Source organism: Cyprinodon variegatus, unplaced genomic scaffold (genome assembly GCF_000732505.1).
Source record: "Cyprinodon variegatus isolate N-32 unplaced genomic scaffold, C_variegatus-1.0 Scaffold23, whole genome shotgun sequence".
Lineage (NCBI taxonomy): Eukaryota > Metazoa > Chordata > Actinopteri > Cyprinodontiformes > Cyprinodontidae > Cyprinodon > Cyprinodon variegatus.
The window spans coordinates 1,813,091-1,835,942 of record NW_015150476.1 but is presented as its reverse complement, the minus strand read 5'-3'; the positions used below and the strand labels follow the sequence as shown (position 1 = coordinate 1,835,942).

Genomic DNA, 22,852 nt, shown 5'->3' with positions numbered 1-22,852 from the left:
GTTAACAATGCAACATAGTTGGGTTAGAATTCTTATTGCAAAGATGTGAATCTAATTCCACCCTACATGTCCAAAATGGCTGCCATTCAAACAAATTGTTGTTAATATTATTTTTTCACATAACAAGGAAAACTTTGTTACTTCGTTAACTGGAGTCTAGAGATTCTAAAACACGTCTTTAGCTGACAGAGAAACCCACTCAGAGCAATAATTATACCAAAATTTAAAAATAAATTAACATTGTGCATATAAGATAAAAAGGAACCTTTGGCTATCCTATTATTAAATGATTAGTTGGAAAATATTATCGACAGATTAATCAATTTGCCAAATGATAAATGATCATTGGTGGCCGCCATAGTTCTTTAATTATCATCCCCATAAATGTTCCTCACTAATTAGATGGTATAAATATTACTACATGTAATATAAGGAAGCAGTAGTCTTCTTTTGGTTTGTATTTTTCTTGCTCTGCTGTCAGTATATATTTATTCTTGATATTCTTGATATTTCCCTGCAGGAAATGTATCATAAAAGTTATAGGTAGACATTTTGAAAGTCCTTTATGGGTTTGAAAAGACAATGATTCACCAATTGATGACACATTGGATATGATCAATGGTTAGAGTAATATTTCCTGAATTACAGTATTTGGTCTGCTAAATCAATGGTGGTGCAAAAAACCCTGAAAGAACTTCAGCAAAAAATGGTTAAAAAGTTGTTTACTGTTTTAAAATAATTCAGTGTAAAATACTTTTTTTAAACTTTCAACATCGGATATATATATATATGGCACTGAAATTATTTGACTTGAATCTGAAGAACATGTAATGTATAGCACCTGTTTGTCTGTCATAAACCTTTTTCTTTTATTTTTATAGGTCAGCTCAAGCTGTCCGTCTTCAAAAAGCATGAAATCCTTGTTGTCAGTGGTGAGTCATCTTAATGGCTGCCCATATGGAGAGACCCTGCTTTTATTCATCACAATGAAAGCATTGCAGTACAATCTGTTCCCTCTTTGTAGTGTGCACATTTGTTATCTTTTAAATACTATACAAAATAGACTGCAAGAGAAACTTTATTTATATTTCAAACATAATTTGCTGAAGGTAAATATTAAAAAACCTACTACAGATCACTGTTTCAAGCACAACATGATACCATTAATGATAAAAACCCTGGATGGTGGTTCATTGATTTAACAAGACTGTTTATTTTGGTTTCCCAGCAACCAACACAGCCACCCTTGTCTTTTTGTTAAGGATTCTCTGTCTAACCACTCAGCATTTTTTTTTTCTTTCTCAGATGTAAATGCCTTACCTTCATTTCTCAATAACAGTTTATTCGTGTAAATGGAGACACTGTATTTTATATTAGCTCAGGAAAATTGTGGAAAAATAGCTTAATATAAAAATATAGGGGAAACTAGTTTGCAAAACTATTCATTATGTTAAATCATAACTATTTCCTGAATAAAATGAGAATATAATGTATGTTAAATATTTTTATTTCTGTTTTTAATTTTCTTTTTAATAAGCAACTTTTTTATACGAAAGTAAAAAAAAAAATCAGAGGCACAATCCTCGCAAAACCTCTTGGTGATCAGGTATCTTGCGATGATAAAAGCGCAGACTATTAAAACAGGTTGCAGCATTCACATCTGTTTTTACATTAAGTTAATATTGAGCCAACCCAAAAGAAAATATTCAGCCAATAATTTTTTTTATGTTTCTGTCCTACAGAACTAATATCCATATAGACTGCTTATTCTCATATTTTTGTAAGGGTGAATAACATGGAACCTATGTGGAATGTAAAGAAATGTATCGTTATTTTTGCACCCACAGTTTTGGAGGCCAAAGACATGCTGAGTGAATGCAAAGGACCCTGTAACTCCTATGTTAAGGTCTATTTTACATTTTGGAGTAATTTAAAAGCCCAGTTTTATCACTTGCAAGAATTTTTTTTGTATTTTTGTTTTGCAGATTGGTATGTTTCCCAGCAGTGATCCTGGAGAAAGGCAGAAGACCCTGATGGTCCCTAAATGTAGGAACCCTGTCTATTTGCAGACCTTTCACTTGTAAGCATTCTAGTTTTTGTTAAGAGATTATTTTCTTAAGCACGTTGCCTAACTTCACTCAATGATATTCTTGGTGCAGTACCATGAATAGATTAGTTTTATTTCTAAACACACAGGATGATATATTAATAAGTTGTCTTTATCTTTTAGGATAAATAATTAGCTCCTACCACAAACAGAACACAACAAATGTCATGGTCTTGGTTCTGCTGTTCTTTACTTTGCTCCTTGTTTTCTAGATTTATTGGTTTAATTCCAGTTTTGTTGTATTTCTAGATTTATATTCTCATGTTTTTCTGTTGTCCCCTTTTGCCCTCTTGTGTGTGTATGTTCCTTTCCCCTTGGCTCCCTCGTTGTCTCCTCTCACACCTGTTCCTTGTCTGCTCGTTAGCCCTCCCTTTGTCTCTCTCTCCTATATATGCTCTCCCTCTGCTCTCACTCTTTGTTGGTTCCTTGTCTTTGCTGTCCTCCCATGCTGTTGTCCACGTTCCTCGTCTCTCCCTGGCTCCTCGTGTTTGGTTTTCCCCAGATGTCTCCATAGTTCTGGTTTGCTTTTGATTATTAGTTGGATTTTTGCATTCCTGCCTTTGTTACTGTTTTTGCCCCATTAAACTACCCAGAAATCTCCTCAGCCTTTCTGCCTCTCTATTTGGGTCCTCTACAACAACCAAACCCTGACAACAAAGGTATTATGGCTATTACTGTTTAGAACAGGGGTCACCAACGCGGTGCCCGCGGGCACCAAGGGGCCCTCAAGGACCACATGGGGTGCCCTCTTCGTCTCCTGAAAACAGAAGAACTCACTCAGTGGGTTAAGTTTAATTTTTTTTTTATTCTGTTGCTCTTCTTTATAATCATTTATGTATTATTTCATCATGTTAACTATTTCATCATATTTCAGTGGTTTCAAAATGACAATATTAAAAAGAAAATTAGAAATGAATAAAAGAATAAAATAAGAATAAAAATGAGTTTTTATGGATGAGATTTACTGTAGGTGAACTCTGATCCCTCCAGTTCATAGGTCAGTATTGGTAGCCCTTCCTATGACTCGGTAGCCATGAAGTAGCCCTCAGCCTTAAAAAGGTTGGTGACCCCTGGTTTAGAATATAACAATCAGCAATTATACATAAGCAAAGTTGTATTTGAAAGCAGAAACAAGCTCCAGTATCGACCTCAATACATGTTTGGGTGAATGGGGTACACTAAAACAAACCTGTGTTATGTAGTGTTTAAACATTATTTTGAATGTAAATATTCTATCTTTTAAACTCTCTTGGCTCTCTAAAAAATGCTTGTATTATGACTGAAAACTGCATAGCTTCTTTTGTGTTTACAGTGCAATCAGGGAAGGAGACCTTCATAAGAGACTGCTATTTACAGTTTGGAACGGCGACTCAACGTCAAGGTACCTTTTGGATTAGTTAAACATGGTGTAAATGATTGCACACTTTAAAAGTCAGCAACAAATTAACATACTACACAAACAACTCTTAAAATTTCATAGGTCCAAAATATTTTAATATTTACTTTCGTTATGAGGCCAACGTCAACATAAATGCATTCGACACCAATAGGAATAGTGAGTTTATCGCCACTGTCACTTCACTGAGCTCAGGTGTTACCAGATCAAGCAGCTCTGAGTTAAAGCCAAGAAAAGGCTTCAACTCTGCTTTGCATTTCTCAGATTAAAGGTCAAAACATTTGTTTTTTATTGTATACTTTTTTAGAATTTAACCTGAATGTTGTGTTACTATTGTTTTATTTGTGTAGCTGAGTAAAGTTGGAAAACGGCCAATTGAATGATTGGTTAACTGAGTCATTAAATATGTCCTGAAAATTTGGAAGCAAACCATTCTGAACACTTTTAAAACATTATAAATACCATAGGTGCATTGTTCACCTGTAAATTTGTGTCAAACGTCTCCCAACCTTTTATGACTGCACTGTGGCACTAGAAGTAATTTGTGTTTCAAGATTTTTTTTGTTGTCTATAAGTGCAGCTTCATGTCGTCAAGCAGTCGCCTGGTGCTGCTGGCCCATCAGTATAAAAATGAACAGCAAGGCCGCTTCATCATTGCTTCCAACTCAGCAACTTAGCCGCTGTATTTGGTGCCTTTTCAGACCCCTCAGCAGACTGTTTTTAAAAAAGAAGCAACAAGTCTAGTGGCTTTTTCCTGTCTTGTTGGAGACTTTAGTGAAAACACATGGCCGGTCGCTCTGGTATTACTGTCTTCAGTGAACAGTTAGTGAGCAAGGCCCACCTACCTTCAAAACACAGGGACTCAGCCACAGCAGCTACAGCCAGTGTCTGCAGTGAGAACGCAGACTGACTCTCCTGTTTCCCCATTGAACATGAGTCTCACATGCGCCAAGCTTCCACTCATTAATTACAAATCAGAATGTAACTAATAAAGCGCTCAAAGAGCGCAGACCTTCACCAAGCATCAAATTTTGCCACACATTGTGACCTACACCTATTGCTAAAACTCGCATGTCTAGATCATGATTTTTGGAGTCCAATGCTGAAGCTGCTAATAGTCACTGCAGCCACCCCCTGGTAAATGGGGGTCACTGCTTGTTTCCTCCATAAGTCATTATCTCGCATTTCTAGAGAATAAAAAAAAAAGAAAGAAATTAAATCATGTATCCAGATTATGATCTGGATCATCAACATAATTTAATGGATTGTTCCTTTGCATAAGTCGCACATGGATAAAAAAATCATTAAAATCTCTCTCATTAAAACTCTACAAATAATAATTTATTAAGTGTATTTTGCTCCTATAAAGCTATTGCAGTGAATTAGAATATGCCTTGGACATGGTTTCAGCAGCCATAGCAGATACACTCACAGCTTCTCAGGGTAGAGTAACCTGCAGTTTTTTCATTACTTTTTAGACTTCATTTTAAGTGGTAAGTTTTTTTTTTTGTAATCATTCAGAATCGGAAGGGTGTTTAAAGGTATTGTGGAGGATTTTTTTAAAAGACCTGCCCTCTCCACTTAAAAAAACAATGCGCGTGCAAGAGCACGCACAAGCCCATTTCTTCTTGTGCATGCCCTGTTTAAAATGTGCTGTTCTCATAGCTCATACAAGCTTACTGTGTCCACATACAGCAGCGACTATATAGCAGACTTTATAACAAACTCAGTTAACTGACCGTTCGGACAGATGATCACTGCTTTTTACGCCATTGGTCACATAACTCCTCCTCCGTACGATGCCTGCGCCATCTTTGTTCTTAGTCGCCACTGTCAGGTAGCGACAGTCTATGGCTCTTCTACTGCCCTTCTTTTCTTCTCATACAATTCTTAGACACTTTTTTCTCTTACGATCCTCCTCCATTTTCAAAGAGCCACGGTGAGAAAGGTGAGCTTCAATGACTGTTTGAAACTGTAGTTCACCACAGATATGTGGCTGAAAGTGCGCATGCGCAGAAAAAGATAGCTAAAAGGACGAGCATGTAGGACAGCCTTATGTAAACATATAACCAGAAAGATTGACAATTAGGAGGACCAGTTATTTAGATGATCCACCTGGAAATAAAAGATTGTCTTCTATACCTTTAATAAGACATATTTCTTTGTTGTTACAACTTGAGAACACAAATTTTTTTTAAAAGTTTACACTGTACGAAATACTCTATGGATAAAAAAGAACAAATTGTCCTCTTTTCTCTAATTTCTTTTTCTTTTTCGTTAATTTAGTTATGTAAAATACTAGATACTGCATGTCATGACAGGAAAGAGACAAAGGTCTTATACAGCAACAGTGACTTTCTTAATATCATGGATTGATCTTAAAGATTAGGACCTCTTTGGGAGATTTTCTGGGACACAGATTAAGTGTGATTTGTTTCGTTTGGTCATTTTATTAAGTTGATGAAATTCCAAGATCATTTTCTCGAAGAACTTGATCTACTTAGTCATGGGGATTTTACATCCTTAATGTATTTTCTGTTCATTTTGTTTCAATTTTTTTAAACAGCTAGAACTGACATTAATGGAGGCATTGTTTGCAGACTTGGTTCTGTTTTAACACATTTTCATGCTAAGGCATGTAAGACATTACTTTGCTACGTATGCATTCTCCAGGCAGTGTAAGCGTCCACTACAACAAACCAGGGTAGCATCTGTTCAGTGCAGTCTGCTGCTTCAGCTGAGCAGCACTCTTCTGAACAACACTACAAACAGCTGTCTGAGAACAGTCAGTAGCATTTTTTATAATAAAACAGTTTAGTCCATTGTGATATGTGCAGAATAAATGGTAAAAAGAGCCTCATGCATAGCATTAGAGCTTTAATCCCTGCAATTTTTGCTGTTTAAAGTTTTTGGCAAATCTATGCTACATCTCAGCATTGCCAAGAACTACAACGCTGATTACTGTTGGGCTGACAGCACCTGATCTCCTCTGTGTAGAAATAACAAGACCCATCTGAATTATGATACAATGTGCTTGTTCAACATGGTCTGTCTTTGCACTACTAATGTAAGAAGCTGTGGGAAGCAAAACCTTCTCAGCAAATATGCCTAAACACAACTCAGTTTTTACCAAATAATTATTATAATACATTTTATTTGTAATGCACTTTACATTTAAAGGAACATCTCAAAGTGCTACAATAACAGCGAGTTAAAAACATAAAAATGATGGGTGTTAAAATGCTGTGTGAAATAGGAAGGTCTTTAGACCCTCTTTAGAGACCTCCACAGTGTGTTGGGCCCTCAGGGACTCTGGGAGGGCATTCCAGTGCTGTGGGGCAACTACCTCAAAGGCCTATCTCCCATAGTGGAGTGCTTAGTCTATGGTCGTTGGAGGCAGTAAGTGGAGGGGGATCTGAGATTTTGGGAAGAGGTGTGTGGGGTGAGGATTTCTCTGAGGTAGGCAGGACAGTTCTATATATGAACTGGTGAAAGAAGAGAAATATCTTGAACTGAATTCTGTGTTGAATGGGTAGCAAGTGGAGGGATTTGGGGACCAGCGTGATATGATCATATTTGTGCCTCCTCTTCAGAAACTGGGCAGCACAATTCTATATATGCTGGAGGTTTTGAAGGCTCCCGCCAGGGATCCAGACAATGAGGGTATTACACTAGCCCAACCTAGAGGAGATAAAGGCATGAATCAACTTCTCTGCATCTGACAGGGAGAGGGAGGGGAGGAGTTTGGCAATGTTTTTGAGGCAGGGAAAGGAGACCTTACAGAGGTGGCGGATGTGGTTGTCAAATGTGAGGTTTGAGTCAAGTCTGACTCTGAGGTTTGTAACAGAGGTAGCCAGGGGATTGTGATGACGAAAAATGGGTATACTACATAGGGAGAAGGACTTGGTTTGATGTGGGGTACCGTTCAGGATGGCTTCAGTTTTGCTGATATTTAATTGAAGAAAGTTGTCAGACATACCTGTCTATACCTTTATCTCCTCCAGGCAAACCTGTAGTGCAGATGTCATAGCTGTGGAGACTCCATTTTTATGTGTAATTGTGTATCATCTGGGTAACAGTGGAATGAAACTTTGCATTTATGAATATAACCAAGTAAGTGGAAAGTAAAATACTTGGACTGAAGATGACCAGTTGTGGCACAACACAGCTTGTGTTGGGTGATGATTTGGACCGTCCTAAAGCCACATACTCCATACTGCATGTGAGGAGTGACTGGAAGCAGCTTAGAGTCATCCCAGAGAGTCTTACCAAAGACCTGACATGGTGGAGTGAGATGGTGTGATCCATAGTGTCAAATGCGGCCGACAAGCCCAGAAAGAGGACAAGAGATGGTGAGCCTTGCAGTCATAAGTAGGCAATTCATGACGTGGCCAGGGCTGTCTCCATGCTTTGTGCTACTTGAAAACCACACTGAAATTTGTTGTATATATTATGAGTATGAAGGTGATTGTGAAGTTGGGCTGCGACAACCTTTTCCAGGACTTTATATAGAAATGGCAGTTTTGAAATGGGTCTGTAATGATCCATGATTCCAGGTTTAAGTGTAGGGCAGATAATTGCACTTTTGAGAGCTTAAGCATCCCGACAAGATTTGATTGACTGGTTGAGGATTGCTGTGATCAGTGGACCGATGGCTGCAATATTAGATTTTAGAAGTGTTCTGGGAGTTTGTGATCTTAATTTTGGAGGAAGGTGAAACTGTGGCTGGACCTGATTGAAGCCACCTTGTTAGAGAAAAAGTTCATGAACCAGTTGCACTGATCTGTACTAGTGTCAACATGTACATATGTGGGAGGATTTAGAAGAGAATTTATTAATGTGAACAACTGTTTTGAGTTTTCAGTGCATTTTGAGATTTTTTTTAGAAAAATTTTGGCACCTGGTTGTGGTGAGCACTTTGGAGTAGGATTTTTGGTGATCACGGTAGGCCTGTTTATGTACGTGTAAGCCACTGGAGGGTAATTTCCACTCGAGAGCACAGCCAGCCATTTTTATGCTCCTGAACTCTGTTGTGTACCAAGGGGCTGACTTAAAAAAAAAAAAAAAACTATAAAGGCATGAATTATGCTGTTCAACAGAGCCATTAACTGATACGGACTGTGTGACTAGTTAGATTTGGTGTAAATCTTGGTAGAGGAAAGCTGAGTCTATTATGAATATATTTGTATATTGCAGAGAGTAAACGTAATTTCATTCCCTTGTATGTCTTGTACATATGTAGAAAATGACAATAAAAGCTGACTTGACTTTTAGACTTTAGATTAAAGATGGGTTCTAGAGGGAGACAAGCTGATGAAGGAGCCTCCAGATTTGTCGTATATAGGTAGTCAATATGAACGTTGTGGTTGATAGTTAGGCATGCATTCCATTGTGCAAATGAGACACGATGGCTCGGGATGTCACCGTAGTAAACACACACCACACCTGGGCACGACTGGTAATGCATTGCTCCCAAGAAGAACACAAGGATAGTGTTGAGATTGTTATAATGATTTCTTTGCAGGCCCAGCTAGCTGAGGTGGAGGCCCAGCTGGCTGTGGTGGAAGCCTGCCAACTTGGCGCCAGTCAAACACAGCTTATCCTTTTTATGGATGTTTTCTGTGATCTATTAACACAGCAACAACATCAAACATATATTTTGTTAGAAATCATTTCTGGTTTCAGACTCTAAAAACAGTGGGACTATAATGAACAACAATGTGATTTTTGTAATAGTTTAAATAAAGAAAAAAGTTGTTGTTGTTCAGAAGTAAGTAGTCCATTTACACATTTATTATTGTGGATATAGCGTAAAGTAGTAAATTAAAGCAGTGTTTGTATGATCTCCTGGGCATCTCAACTCTCCCTTTAGCAATGACTTGGTGATGGAAACTTATTCATTTTGTTTGCAAAACTTGGTCAGTTTTTCAAGAGCAACACTGAACAAACTTTTAAAGTAAATAATCCCCAAGTGCTGGCCAGCAGTGTAATGCTGGCCAGCACTACACTGTAGATTTCAGTGTGAAAAATTACACACTGCATTAGCCCATTGATTGCCATTCTATTCTGTGGGTTTTAGGAACACCAAGCTGATAGGGCTTGATATTATGAAATTATTTAAAATCTAAAATGATCATGTGGTGCCTTGAAAAAGTATTTAGACCTAATGTACTTTTAACATTTTGTCCCACACAGCAGAAAGCTATAATTTGTTTTATTGGGATTTTCTTGACAGATAACAAAAAGTAATGCGTAAGTGAAGCGAAGTAGAAGAAACGTTTTAAACTTATTTATGAACAAAAAATTGTAAGGTGTATACCTTAACCTGAGCTGTACCACCAGGTGTCTTCAAAAGTGCCAAAAGCATATAGTAACTTATGTCCGCCTTTGTGCAAAGTAGTATTAGTTCACCTAAATACAGCTTTTCTGGGAGGTACTTATAGGATTGATGGGGAACTTTAATGAAGGATCAGTATCATGAAGAACATGACAGTCATCAGAGAGGAAAAAAAGATTTAAAGTAGGGTTAGCTCATTAAATATACCAAGCTATGAATGTCTCAGGAAGCACTGTTTGGTCCTTCTGAAAAGGAAAAGATTATTGTAAAACTCCTAACCTAGCAAGAAACATAATAACAGAGATAAATATGGAGGACTTACAAAGATCCACAAACACGACAGCTATTAGTAATGCTCTCCACAAATCTGACCTTCATGGAATGGTGGCAAAAAGGAATAATTTACAGAAATAAGAAATCAGGTTTGAGACATGTACCCATAGTTCAAATTAGTTCTATAAAGTTTTAACACTGAGGAGCTGAATCCAAATATATGCCAAGCTTCTCAGGAAATGGAGATAATGGATAGTAGGTAAAACATTTCTATGCTTGTTGTTACCACAGATAAGATACAAACCAAACAATAATGAGAATGGAAACCCTATTTACCTTATTTGACAGTTTCTCCATATTTAAAAAAAGGTTGCATTTAGTTAACCTTAACTTCACTTCATTTTATACACACATAAATAGTATAAATAAAAGCACATATTTCATATCAGATATATTTTTATTAGAATATAGCTTCAACCACTCAAAGAAGTCCAGCAAAACTACTAATGTAGATTTGAGGAGACAGTCATCTACACAATTGGAGTAAAATAAATCATGTGAAGTGTAGTAATCAAATGGGCTCATGGAAACATGGCATACAGCTATGCTGCATCAATTAAATAGCACATTTTATGAGAAGACGAAAAGTATGATGAATTAATATTTTAAGACACCTGTCTGCCATAGAAGATACAATCAAACAATATGATGGATATTACTTTAGATAAATACAGCAGTAAACATGCTTTAAAGGTTCTATCATTGTAAAATGTTTATGTTTATTATTATGGTAATCAATAAAATGTATGTGCTAAAAGACTGCTATTAATGCTTGGTATTCAGACCAAATGTGTTTTTAGTGTTACTTAAGGAAAGCAGCTCTCACTGAAACCAGTAGGATCTTACCAGGGTTGTTTTCCAATGGTGATACTTTTTGTTGCCACTAAGTAATTCTACTCTTATGCAGTTTAGGTGTTCATCTGCAAAACAGTGTCAGCAGTCTCAGCAGCTGCACAACACATTTCCAGCTGTGAGCTTGTCGAGATATATTTTTCTTATGTTTGCATAACTGAATTCATATCTGAGTGCTCGACGCAGCTGCCTAGACTACAATAATGCAGTTATAGTTAATTTGCTCCTCATTTGTTGTTATTCAGATATATTTCAACTCTGTTTGTTCTCAACTTTCTATTTTTTGTTTTACGTCCATTTATTTGACATTTATTAGTCTGAAACCATTATAAGTTATGTTATAAATGAGATTGATGCAATATTTGACATTCGGAATAGATGTACAAGAAAAGAGCACTTTAATTATTGAAAATATACATTTGATTGGTTTGATATTTGTTTACTTCATATTTGACCCCAGGTGGATTAAACTGTATCTGAAATGTCTGACCTGGGTTGGTGGAGCCTCTTGGCTCAGGGGTATTAATTGATTTTCATTCTGCTGATTCATTCTCTCTGATGTCTCAACATCAACAGAATGAGCGTTCTTCTCGGTTGCATGAGCTTCGGCCTGCGTTCCCTCATGGATGCACACAAGGTAAGCTTGAACACAGAAATTTCAGCTCCAAAGCCATTCTGTGTCGTTTTTTTCAACTGCGTGCAATCCTGTCCCCCTGTTGTGTGTCTCATCCATCAGACCATGAATTTAAGAGTTTAATTCAGTGCGAATGAATTCCAGTGACCTCAATAGTTATGAGGAAACACTTTTGGGTTAACAGTGTCACAGCACTGCACTGTTGCCTCTAGACACTGGAATGGGAACTCAGTTTGACTCACTGAGTCTTTCTGCTTTACAGCTAAAGTTCACACACATTTTTAGGCCACCTATTACATTGTTTCAGGGTATAAGGTATATTATTTAGCTTATTTTTCTGTCGCCAGTTAAATAAATGTTTTATACTAACGATCACTGATAAGGGAATATTTTGCATGACCATAAAATTAAGCTTTTTAGCTTTGTACAAAAAGATTCCCACTTCCACAGCAGAAAATGTTTAATGCAGAAAATGTTCAAAACACAATCTTTTCCATATTTTACTCGTTTTTCTTCTCACCTCAGAAGCTCAATTACCTGCTCATACACTAAAATAATCTAACTCAATAATTTATCTATCTATGTATCTTTTTAAGTAAATAGATCTAGTTTAGATACAGGAAAATATTGTCAGTTCGTTCTTATCATAAAGATCGATTCCAAGCCATTACATATGTTCCAGGTTGATTTTTCTATTAAACAATGCTGTCAGGTTCTGTGTATTTTTCACAATGAGAAATTAACTTAGTATATGTAATTAACATTACTTGAGTATGATATGCACTATTTGTTTTTGTTGTAGTTGTTAGGTGTTCTCTTTTTTCTTAACTAAAAGGTCTGTTATTCTAATCTAATCTTTGCAGGTAATATTTCATGCTATAATCCAAAAATTTGCATTTTAGGTCAATTAGTAACAATAAAACTGACTCGTTCAGATCTGACTGTGAGTGATCATGTGTCATGATTTCTTTAATATGGCCTGAAAACTCTACAATTTGTTGTGTACTGCTTGGCTTTCATTTGATTTTTATCTTTTTTTTAATATAATCATCTTATATTAATATGTAATTTTTATTATCTTTAATTATTTGTACTGCAATACTATACTATACTTTTTTTCTTCAGTACATCAGTTTAAATTATCTTACCACTGAAATGTGCTATATATACCGGTATATATAAGCTTTAAATGCGCCAAAGCTGCTGGTAACAAGAAGGATGTTTGTTAAAAATTAATGGATTATTTTCTCCTGGTACCTTTTTAACATTCAAATTATGTAATTTCCTGCCATTATTAGTCATTCATAGTTGAAGTAGAGATTATACTGTACATATGCTGTGAAGAAAAGAAATAATTACAGAACTGACCTCTCAAATTGTAGTTTGGATTTTAATTATCACAACTAGCTGGTAAGGTTTATTGATGCCAAACATCAGTATGTGTGTATTCCCATGGAAATTATACAATTTCTCAAACTCTACAGGCTACCTTTATTTCAAATCTACAATTTTTTTTTAAAGAAAGAGGTTGAATATTGACTACACATTTTGCTGGCCTATATTGGGCCAATAAAAGCTGATTCATTTGAAGACAATAACATATTGTTTATTATCAGTATGTTTAGTCATTGCTTTTTCCGGTCTTACAATATTGAAGTCTAAAAATGAAAAAATTGAAGACAAATAGAATTAAAAAGCCTTACTGGGCTTACTGCTTGCTTCACTTTATGGTCATTTTAATGATTATTATTTTAGGCTTTTTATGTACAAACATTAGATTCACCTTTTCTCATCGTCCCTCAAAAATGTATTCCTCTTTTCCATTGTTTCCATTTCATCTCTGGTCTTTCTCTTTCTGCTGCTTGTTTGATTTCCAGAATCATTTTGGACTTATAAGCACTGGCTGATTTTTGGCAACTTCTTAACTTGGCTGTTGCATCTCATCATTTGTTTTCTCCCTCTTCCCATGTATTGCTTTTTATTTCTTTGTCATCTTCTGCTTCATCTTTTCATCACTCTGATTTGTGTCTCTGGTCGATCAGGTCTTTTTGCCTCTAACTCTCATCACGTGTGTAGTAGGGTAATATTGAATGATTGCATAACCCCCCCCTTTATTTAGGACTTATGCCCTCCCCTCCCCTCCACCCATTCTGAATAAGTTTGTTTTCTATCCTCCCCCCTTGTTCCACAGCCTGCAGAAATCTGTCCACTCTGATGAGATGCTTTTAAAACGAAGATTATCGTCACAGTCAGTGACATCACATTTATTGAGCACAAAAGAGAAATCAGCAACAGTGGCAAATGTGTGTAAGATTAACGGCACAAATATGATAGCAGAATTTAATCGACTTGTCGTGCCATTGTTCGTCAGTCTGTGTCCATCAGGATTACATATCATGTCCAATCAGTTTGCTTGCATGGGGTCATCAAGTCACATAAGAAAAAAAATAAAAATATTTTCTCACTCGAATAAACTCACACACCAGCTGGTTTCAAGACCAGAAGTTTGTGAAATACTGGCTGTGGAAAAAAAATATCTTTAGAGCTTTGTAAGCCTTTAAAGGAGCAAAAAAAAACAAAACAAACTTTCATGTGTTAAAGGGTTTGCACTTGCTCATACAGGTACAAACCCCACTGTATAAAGCCGACATTTGATGATTCACATATTAATTTCTACTCCTGACCTGAATTTATGTATTCATGTTTTGACAAAACTTCATGTGAGGGTTCTCAATTATTTGTGTTTGTTGCCCAGGAGGTAAAAGGATGGTACTATTTACTTGGGGAAGAGCTGGGAAAATGGAAGCATCTTAAAGTGTCAACAGAACAGAATCACCACACTACTGGTAAGTTAACCGAGACAGCAATGTAATTTAACTGTGTATTGTTTTTAGGGCTGCAACTAACAATTATCTTGCTAACCTGTCGATAGGTTTTTTGATTAGTAATCAGATCGAGAAAGTTAAAACTAAGACTTTTCCACTTGAGGAGTTCTTAGCAGAGCATCTGGACAGACGAAAACATTTTTTATCTATAAATACCAAATATCCTTATATTTGTTTTACAGTTTTGTGATATTTACGACACAAAATAGGTTGCTCTGTCAGCTAAAGGCATATTTTCCTCTCTATACTCCACTTAACAATTAATCAATTAATAAATTAATTATAATCAATTATTCACAAAAAATCAGATTAATTGCTTCATCCCTAATTGTATTCCATATACACTTGGTCAAACGTCAAAGTAATTCACAAGAAAATTAAGTTAGACTTGATATTAGGATTCCACAAAAGACTAGTGGCAAAATGTTGGATGTACAATTGAACACAAATATTCTGTCTACCACTAAAAATAGGGTTTATTTAGTTTAATATAAATGCTCTTTAAACTGGTCACAGAACTAGGTACCTATAATGTTCCAGGGTTCTTGCCAGTGTATTTCAACATAGCGGGCCCTGCTATGATGAAATTCATGCCACCTCCTCATTTTTTATCAGCATATCAGCTCTTTGACTAACATCTGGGCTCCCTCCCCCAGGGCTCTGTCCAGTTCATTTCAGCACAACTGCTGGTTATGCCTAAAGTTGTCAAAATTACTCTTAATTTAGGCAGATACACTGAATTCGTTTTTAAGTTTTTAAACACATTTACCTCCTTAATTGCACATATGCCTGAGAATAAAGCTGTTACAGCTTGAACCCGCACACTTTGACTTTGTTGAGTCATGCTGAGCGTTTGCAAGCAGGTGAACATATATGCTCAACTGGGCTCAACTGCCAATAACTACACGAAGAGTCCGGAACAGAACAAGCTTCAAAAAGATACTGTCTTCAGAACTACTGCAGATGATATGATGAACTGACCTGTGTATATATGTTGTATATTTCTACTCTTTTTCATGTTCCTATTATTTCCTAATGTGATTTTATTAATTGTTTGTTCATAATGTTATGTAATTTCTTTATGTGAGGACCCAAGGAAGATTAGTGGCCATTTATTTGGCAGCTAATGGGGATCCTAATAAAACTAAACTAAACTAAACTAAACATATGATAACCACTCAGACAGAGCCAGCTTTGAAAACAGGGAAGAAGTAAATATGTTCAGAAGTATTCCTGAAAGGCTGGTCTGTCAAGCCAAACTGGCCGATAGTCAAGATGTTTAATTTTGCTACAGAATAAAAAGCTGCATTTTCGTGCTGGTAAGTAACAGACTTACCGCTGCTGCAGATGGATCAGAGACACGTCTCTGGGTCTTTTTGATAGTATGCATATTAAGGGGAAACATTGCGTCCAACATGGTGAAAAGATCGAAAGGAAAAGGAGTGGAAGAAGATACAAGTGTAGCATTGAATACAGGGAAGCACATATATGATTAACGCTTAAACAAGGCATGCCCAAAGTCGGTCCTAGAGAGCCGCTGTCCTGCAGGTTTTGGAGGTTTCCGTGCTTTAGCCAGAGATGGCAAAAGTACTCACTTTCCGTACTTGAGTAAAAGTACAGATACTTGTGTTAAAAAATACTCTGGTAAAAGTGGAAGTACTGATTAAACTTCTTTACTCAAGTAAAAGTAACAAAGTACAGGTTTGTAAATTTACTTAAAGTATAAAAGTAAAAGTAGAAACCACTTTTTTCATGCTGTTGCCTACATTTTAAATGGATGTCTGCCAATAGGACTAGATCTCCGTTGTGTTCATTTTCAATCATCTCGTTGTCCATACTACTATGCTAACGCCACCGCCACCAAGCTGCAATGATTTGCCGCGAATGAATACCGCCGAATCTGTCGATTCATCTTGTAGTGGTGTGTCAAATGCAACGTAGATTCCCATCCAATTAGATTGAATTTGGTATTGATGACGTGAAAAATAATAACGGTAACTCCATTGAAATGATTACTAAAGTAACGAGCCAATTGTTTTAAAATGTAAGGAGTAGAAAGTACAGATATTTGTGTAAAAATGTAAGGAGTAGAAGTAAAAAGTCGCCATAAAAATAAGTAGTAAAGTAAAGTAAAAATATCAGAAAAATCTACTTGAGTACAGTAACGAAGTATTTGTACTTCGTTACTTCCCATCTCTGGCTTTAGCACAGCTTATTCTGATGATTGCAGTTCAGCAACACCCTGTAAATCAACTAGCAGTGAAAATCAGCTGTGCTGGAGCAGGGAAACCTCTAAACCCTGCAGGACAGCGACCCTTGAGGACCGACTTTGGGTATGCCTGGCATAAACAGTGTTGTTATGTTTCTTTCCATAACTTGCCTATATAGAATTAATAGAACCTCAGGGAAATGTTACTTTGCTTTTATTCAACATATTTCCCAGAACACAGTGAGATCAATGTGCTAACACCATATTCTGTGTTCTTCCACATAGAACACAAAATAGCACCATTGAATATTGTATTGTTTTATCACATACATAACAAGTGTTGATGCATTATGCAAAGAATTGCTTGAACTAACATTAGCTAATTATTTAGGTACTTTCAATTCACGCTCTGTATATAAGCAATACATGTGATATCCCTTTTCATTAGCTGGAAAACTATTTTTCGAATGATAAAGAAATGGTAAGGTCGTATTAATCAATAGGCTTCAGCTGGAGTGCCTTAATTGAAAAAAACAGAAGATGTCAGCCAGATGCTGCTATTTTAATAAAACCTTGTTCTGGAGATGGAAACAATGAATTATTTTTATTTATTTTTTCTGCAGTAGCCGGATAGATTGTTTATTATCTTGGGTCTGTGTTTGTTATGAGCTCTAATTAGAAAGACATGAACACAGTTTTAGCTTTTGTTTATTTATCAGAAGTTGTTATTGGCGCATTCATCAACATTACATCTAATATTGTATGTTTTCCTAACAGCATACAGCCCTAGTTGTAATCTTATAAACAAAATATTTCTAAATTTTACACTGTTTTTTTAAAGTTTTTTTTTTTATTATTTCATTTTCATTAAAGGAAACTGGGTCTAGATGCAAAAATAAATGTATTATTTTGGCTTGTTTTGAGCATGAGATAAACTGGCGATAAAACAGTATCATCTCTCTCTCTCTCTCTCTCTCTCTGTCTCTCTCTCTCTCTCGTAATAACAAAAAGCAGTGAAGAAAAGTAGTGTAATCTCTCCATTAGTTTAAACATAATCCGTTTGTTCCCCCTCATATATTTTTAGTATGTTAAGGTTTATTAGACATCTCTATACCAGCTGTAGATGAAATTTCAATCTATAATTTTGGGCAAATGTGCTTATTAAAAAAAAAGTTCTTTATTGGAGATCACTGTGCATTTATATTTAACCTGATGAAGCAAATTAAGCCGAAATCTAAACTAACAGTACAGACAATAATTTCATCCAAGAAAGTAAACCTACAGAGAGATGAGAAACTGTTTGATATCCATGAAAAAATGAAAGTAAATCATTAACCGTCACTGTTCTCACTTGCGGTATTTGGCTGCTGGTCTTAAGTTGTCTGCCTTCAGACCAGGAGGGTGACAGACAGGGATGCATGGGATTAAGAGAGCGAAGGAGAGAGGGATTAGGTCAGCAAATGGGGGGGGTTGAACAGAGAGATTGGAGTATATGGGAGAGGAGGGAGGGGTCTCGATGAAACCCTAACGCGTCACAGTTACCAGAGAGCGAGATTGAGACAGAGCTGTTTCATACCATTCACCGCTGGAGCAGATCTGCCAGTACACACAGACACACACTCACCTAACTCACACACACTCATTACACACTGTTACATCGGAGCGGACACTTATTTAGTTCTTCTCAATATCATTGAGTGCTCTCTCTTTTCAATCGTAGTTGATGGCTGGTTTTTGTGTTTGTGATGGAGTCATGCTTCTCTATGCCAGCCATAAGGGCAGTCTGAACTAGGTGAGTAGCATGTTTGTATTGCTCTGCTTGACAGTACTCACTTCACATTGTTTTGGAAGTAACATGATAAACTGCAAGGCAGCAAATTTGCAACTGGGACCGGCATATTTATTATTGATGGTGCTTTTTTTATATGTATATGTTCTCCTTTTGCTTTTTCATTTAGTTTGTGTCTTCTTGCATGCGTCTATTTTTGCTGGTATCAGATAAATATATTTTTTGTACTGCTGTGGGTTTGTTTCTTATGTGTCAGCCCTAAGTTAATTTTGGCTCGGCAGGCTTAATTGGACAGAATTATCATCATGATACAGTATAGCCCTGAAGGGGTTAGCGTACCCATCGAGTGGATTATTGATTGCTTAGCATCAGTGTGACCCTTTGACACTGACATGTACTCCTGTTTGACCCCTCACAGCCCAAGGGCTCCTATTTCCATGATACGTTCCTGTCTTTTTGTTTTTATGTAGTTCCAGTTTGGATTGTTAATGACTTGGATATCATAAGACATTAGCAAACTCATCCTAATTTACACTGCTTGGCTGAACAAGTCTAATCTGCCTCATGAAACTTTAAAATGAGTTTTATGCTTCTGTGGATGGAACTAGGACAGGAGTATCAGATAGGACACAACTCAGCCAGGAGGAAATAATTGCAAAGCTTGCATGTGGAGAAACTGACTTTTCATTTTCTTTTTGGGGGGGTGGGCTACAAAGGCAAGCTGTCCTTTTAGCTGTTAGATCTGATTATTTGTAAAGCTGTGCAAATATTTTGTGCTGATAAAGGGGATTGTGAGAAATTGCAGCATTGTTACTTTTCACAATACCGCTAAAAGTGGAAGAGGAATGATTTAGTGTATTAATAAATGTCTTGTCTTTTCATTTTTTCCCTTTGACAATACTGCCCTACTACTGTCTCATCTGGCCTCTGCCTATGTGTGTCAGTGGAGGATGCATACTCATGCATGCTGCTGCTCGCTGCCAGCTGGCAGAATATAGGCCATCAAGGCACTAGTGCAGCAGGACATGTACTAACATGGAAAACTCCAAAATCAGTCTTTTTCAATGGCAATCATAAGCATCTAACTTCTTAGTGTTCATTCCTCTTGCTTTCTGTCGCATTTCTTCTGTCACAGTGAATATTCATGTTTTTAGAATACTTTTTTGTGATTCCATGTCTTGTTCCTTCCACTGATGTGTATTTCTGTTTACTTGTCTCTTTGTTTCCACATGTATAGCACCGTTCTTTTATCTAGAGTGATGCCTTTGTGACATTTCCTTTCTTCTCTGTTTGTCGCTGTCTGTCCTCATGCTCTAACAAAATAAACTATTTTATCAGGCAACAATGTGAATTCACAGTTGGAGCCGAATACTGGTGAATGTTTTGGTTAAAGCAGCCCAGCAGCCTGTCAGTTACCTGTACCACTGTGGCTCTTACATGTGACATCTGTTTATACATTTAGGTGATTCCTATTTTTCATTGAGAGTGGATGTTTTTAAGATTTGTGAAGTAATAGCCTCGGTACAAATCATAATTTCTACTGTTCCTGTATATTATAGTGTTTTGTGTTTATATGAGAACATATATGAATGTTTGAGTCCCTGCCTTCATGAGAATTTATTCATTGCTGATGTTTTTTAAGCAGTTATTGTTTATACACATGCATGTTGGTGGGTTCAAAAGAAAGAAAAAATGCTTATCGGTAGCATGGTCGATGAGTAACACAGTAGCATTGGCTGTGGAACGCACTAAAAATTGGTCAGGCTCACTACTGCCAATACCAAAACCCAACACAAATACCAACAAATAAAAAAAGACACCCTAACCCCATCTGCACTCTGTAGTGTAGTGTAGTAGAGTATTTTATTGCATTACATGATTTAGTGAATGTTTCTTTTTTTGCGTCGGGGTATTAGAGGGCTGTGAAAACCAAGAAAGGTGAAAACTAAGCTACCGTAAACCATTTTAAGCACCAGAGTGTATTGCTTTCCCAAAGGCTGTGGTCCCTATAAGCATGACACAGGTTGCTGCCACAGATCTTGTAATTAAAATTTGGCTACCAAATATTTCTTTTGCTTTTTTTCTGTTGCTCAAGTGCACACACCCTGGATTTATTTCCAGTTGCAATAATTATATCAGAGATGACATGATAAGTTAGCAACAGAATAAAAAGAGTTTCAGAAGAAACTCTTAATATTCCTGAAATGTCTCTGTCTGTCATTATGCTGCATTTGTTGGAAACGAATCTGGTAACCCTCAAAGCTTCCCTGTGGTCAAGATATCTTTTTATGTATGAGCGCGTATCAAGTGAACTCTTCTCTGGGTCATTGTAGTTATATATTGATAAATTCAGTGGCTGGTACAGTTCTACACCAGCTAGCTGGAGCAGCAGACTTTTCTTTTGAAGCTTCCCCAGGGGTCACAGTTCATGTCAGGTGAAGCGACAGCAGTTGCAGTTCCCTTAACTTTTACTGGCATTGTGCCAACACACTCTGTTATTTTAGTGCACTTTAATGTCGATAAAACTTTAATGCTAACAAAGCAGTGGTCATAAGCAGAGTAAGCAGTTGTGTAAGAAAACGTTTGTTTTAATCACATTAAACAGCCTCCCGGAATATTTCTGCTGCTAATTCACTGGAAATTAAAATTGCTGCTACCATAGACTGCTGCTCAGAAAAAAGAATTTATTAAACCATTCCATTTATTTTTGCTCTTTTAACTTTAAAAGCCAAAGAGAAGAGATACGTCTTTAACAGAGTATAAAAATTTTAACCAAAGCAAAAAAGAAATTCAAATTTTTTGTTTCCATGGTAAACAGGCCCTTACTGTGAATGCATAAATGTAACACATTTATTATAAAGTATGTCTCGTTGTAGATCTGATAGTACTTATTTCCTCTTTTCTCTAAATATTTGTGATTATAATTTTATATGGATTAAAAAAGAAAACTTCTTGGGGCTTGTAAAGTTAAAGATGTGCCAATCCAGTTTTTTCTAATCAAATCTGATACCGAAGATCAGCCAACATGCCACTGACTGATATACAATATCTATACGATTCAACTGTCGAATGGAGGAACCATATTTTTTGCCCCGTTAGTGAATGCTTTAGCTTTGACATAAAATTGTTATAAAAAGGTAACTAATAGCACAGATATAAATGTACTGTATATTATGTATCAATAACTAAGCAGCAAACAGAAAGAAATAACAGCTCAGTGTAAAGTGAACTGATTGGATCTTCGATATCTGATATCAAATCATAGATATCTGATCGAGCTATTAAGTCCATATTGGAGCCAATATCAATTATATAACTACTGATATAAACCCAGTGTTTGTGTGGTATTTTGCATCTTGATTATTCAGCAATATAAACCAATATATATCTTTAAAAAATATGCTTAGAGTTAAGTTTGCTTAGTTTCAGCATCAAATTTTGGTCATTATTTTATCCCTTCTTGTTGGAGAAGTCTTCTAACAGGTACTAGTTATGTATTTGCAATCAAGTGCTAGTTTCACTTTTCTTTTTACTTTGAAACACCATTGTTCCTATAAACCAGTCTTATAATTTACCATTTATCAGTGATACAGTTGTTTTGGATACAGAAGACATTAGGTTGTTTTAAAGGCTGCCAGTCTTAACTTTAAGTATCTATATATTGTTTTTAACAAATCAAAAACAAAAGAAAAAAGGTAAAGATGTCACTGGAAACAGGTTTTGGAGGCTGGTTTTTACCATAAACGTAAGATTTATAACCAGATATGATTGTAAACTTTGATTTCCCAGAGTTTCCAAGCAGAGGTATCATGGCCAAATTTGCTCTGCTTCTATCATATACTCTGGTAATTATCTCAAGTTTTATATTACTTTGAAGCAACATTTGCAAAACTGAATTAGTTGTCCACCCTGCCAACCAGATACGCACACAGGTTCATCATTGTTTGCCATCATTAGCAAAACAAATCTAGAACAGAGCATGGCCCTGAATTTGACAGCCCATTAAAACAATCACTTGCAATATGAATGAGGTAGAACCAGCTCAGTTTGGAATGCCTTGAACTGTAGATGAACCTGTTTTTATTCAGCTAGTGTGAAAAATTCAATGGTCCTCCTTACACTTCAAAACAGAAGCTGCCATACACCACATGTTCAGGACGCTATATTTGTAAAGTCCAACCTGTGTTCATGTTAATGAGCCCTTCTTTTAAGGCCATGTTGTTTTGCTTTGTTCATTAATTATCCACATAAAAATGAATTAAGTAAGACAAAAAATGTTGTTTTACCCCAACCACTCACTGGTTTGCTGT

General features: G+C 36.4%; 1 protein-coding gene across 2 annotated transcripts in view; it reads left to right on the top strand.

Moving 5' to 3' along the window:
- Positions 1 to 22,852, top strand: part of rgs3 (regulator of G-protein signaling 3) — a 168,714-nt gene that overhangs the window by 5,866 nt on the left and 139,996 nt on the right. The window contains exons 2-7 of one of the 2 annotated variants that reach the window (XM_015392529.1): positions 882 to 932; positions 1,848 to 1,906; positions 1,986 to 2,080; positions 3,420 to 3,488; positions 11,602 to 11,662; positions 14,415 to 14,505. In XM_015392529.1, coding sequence (XP_015248015.1) covers positions 882 to 932; positions 1,848 to 1,906; positions 1,986 to 2,080; positions 3,420 to 3,488; positions 11,602 to 11,662; positions 14,415 to 14,505 — 426 coding nt within the window. Of the gene's footprint in view, positions 1 to 881; positions 933 to 1,847; positions 1,907 to 1,985; positions 2,081 to 3,419; positions 3,489 to 11,601; positions 11,663 to 14,414; positions 14,506 to 18,354; positions 18,546 to 22,852 lie in introns of those variants that run through there. The other variant, XM_015392460.1, reaches the window with a different exon arrangement.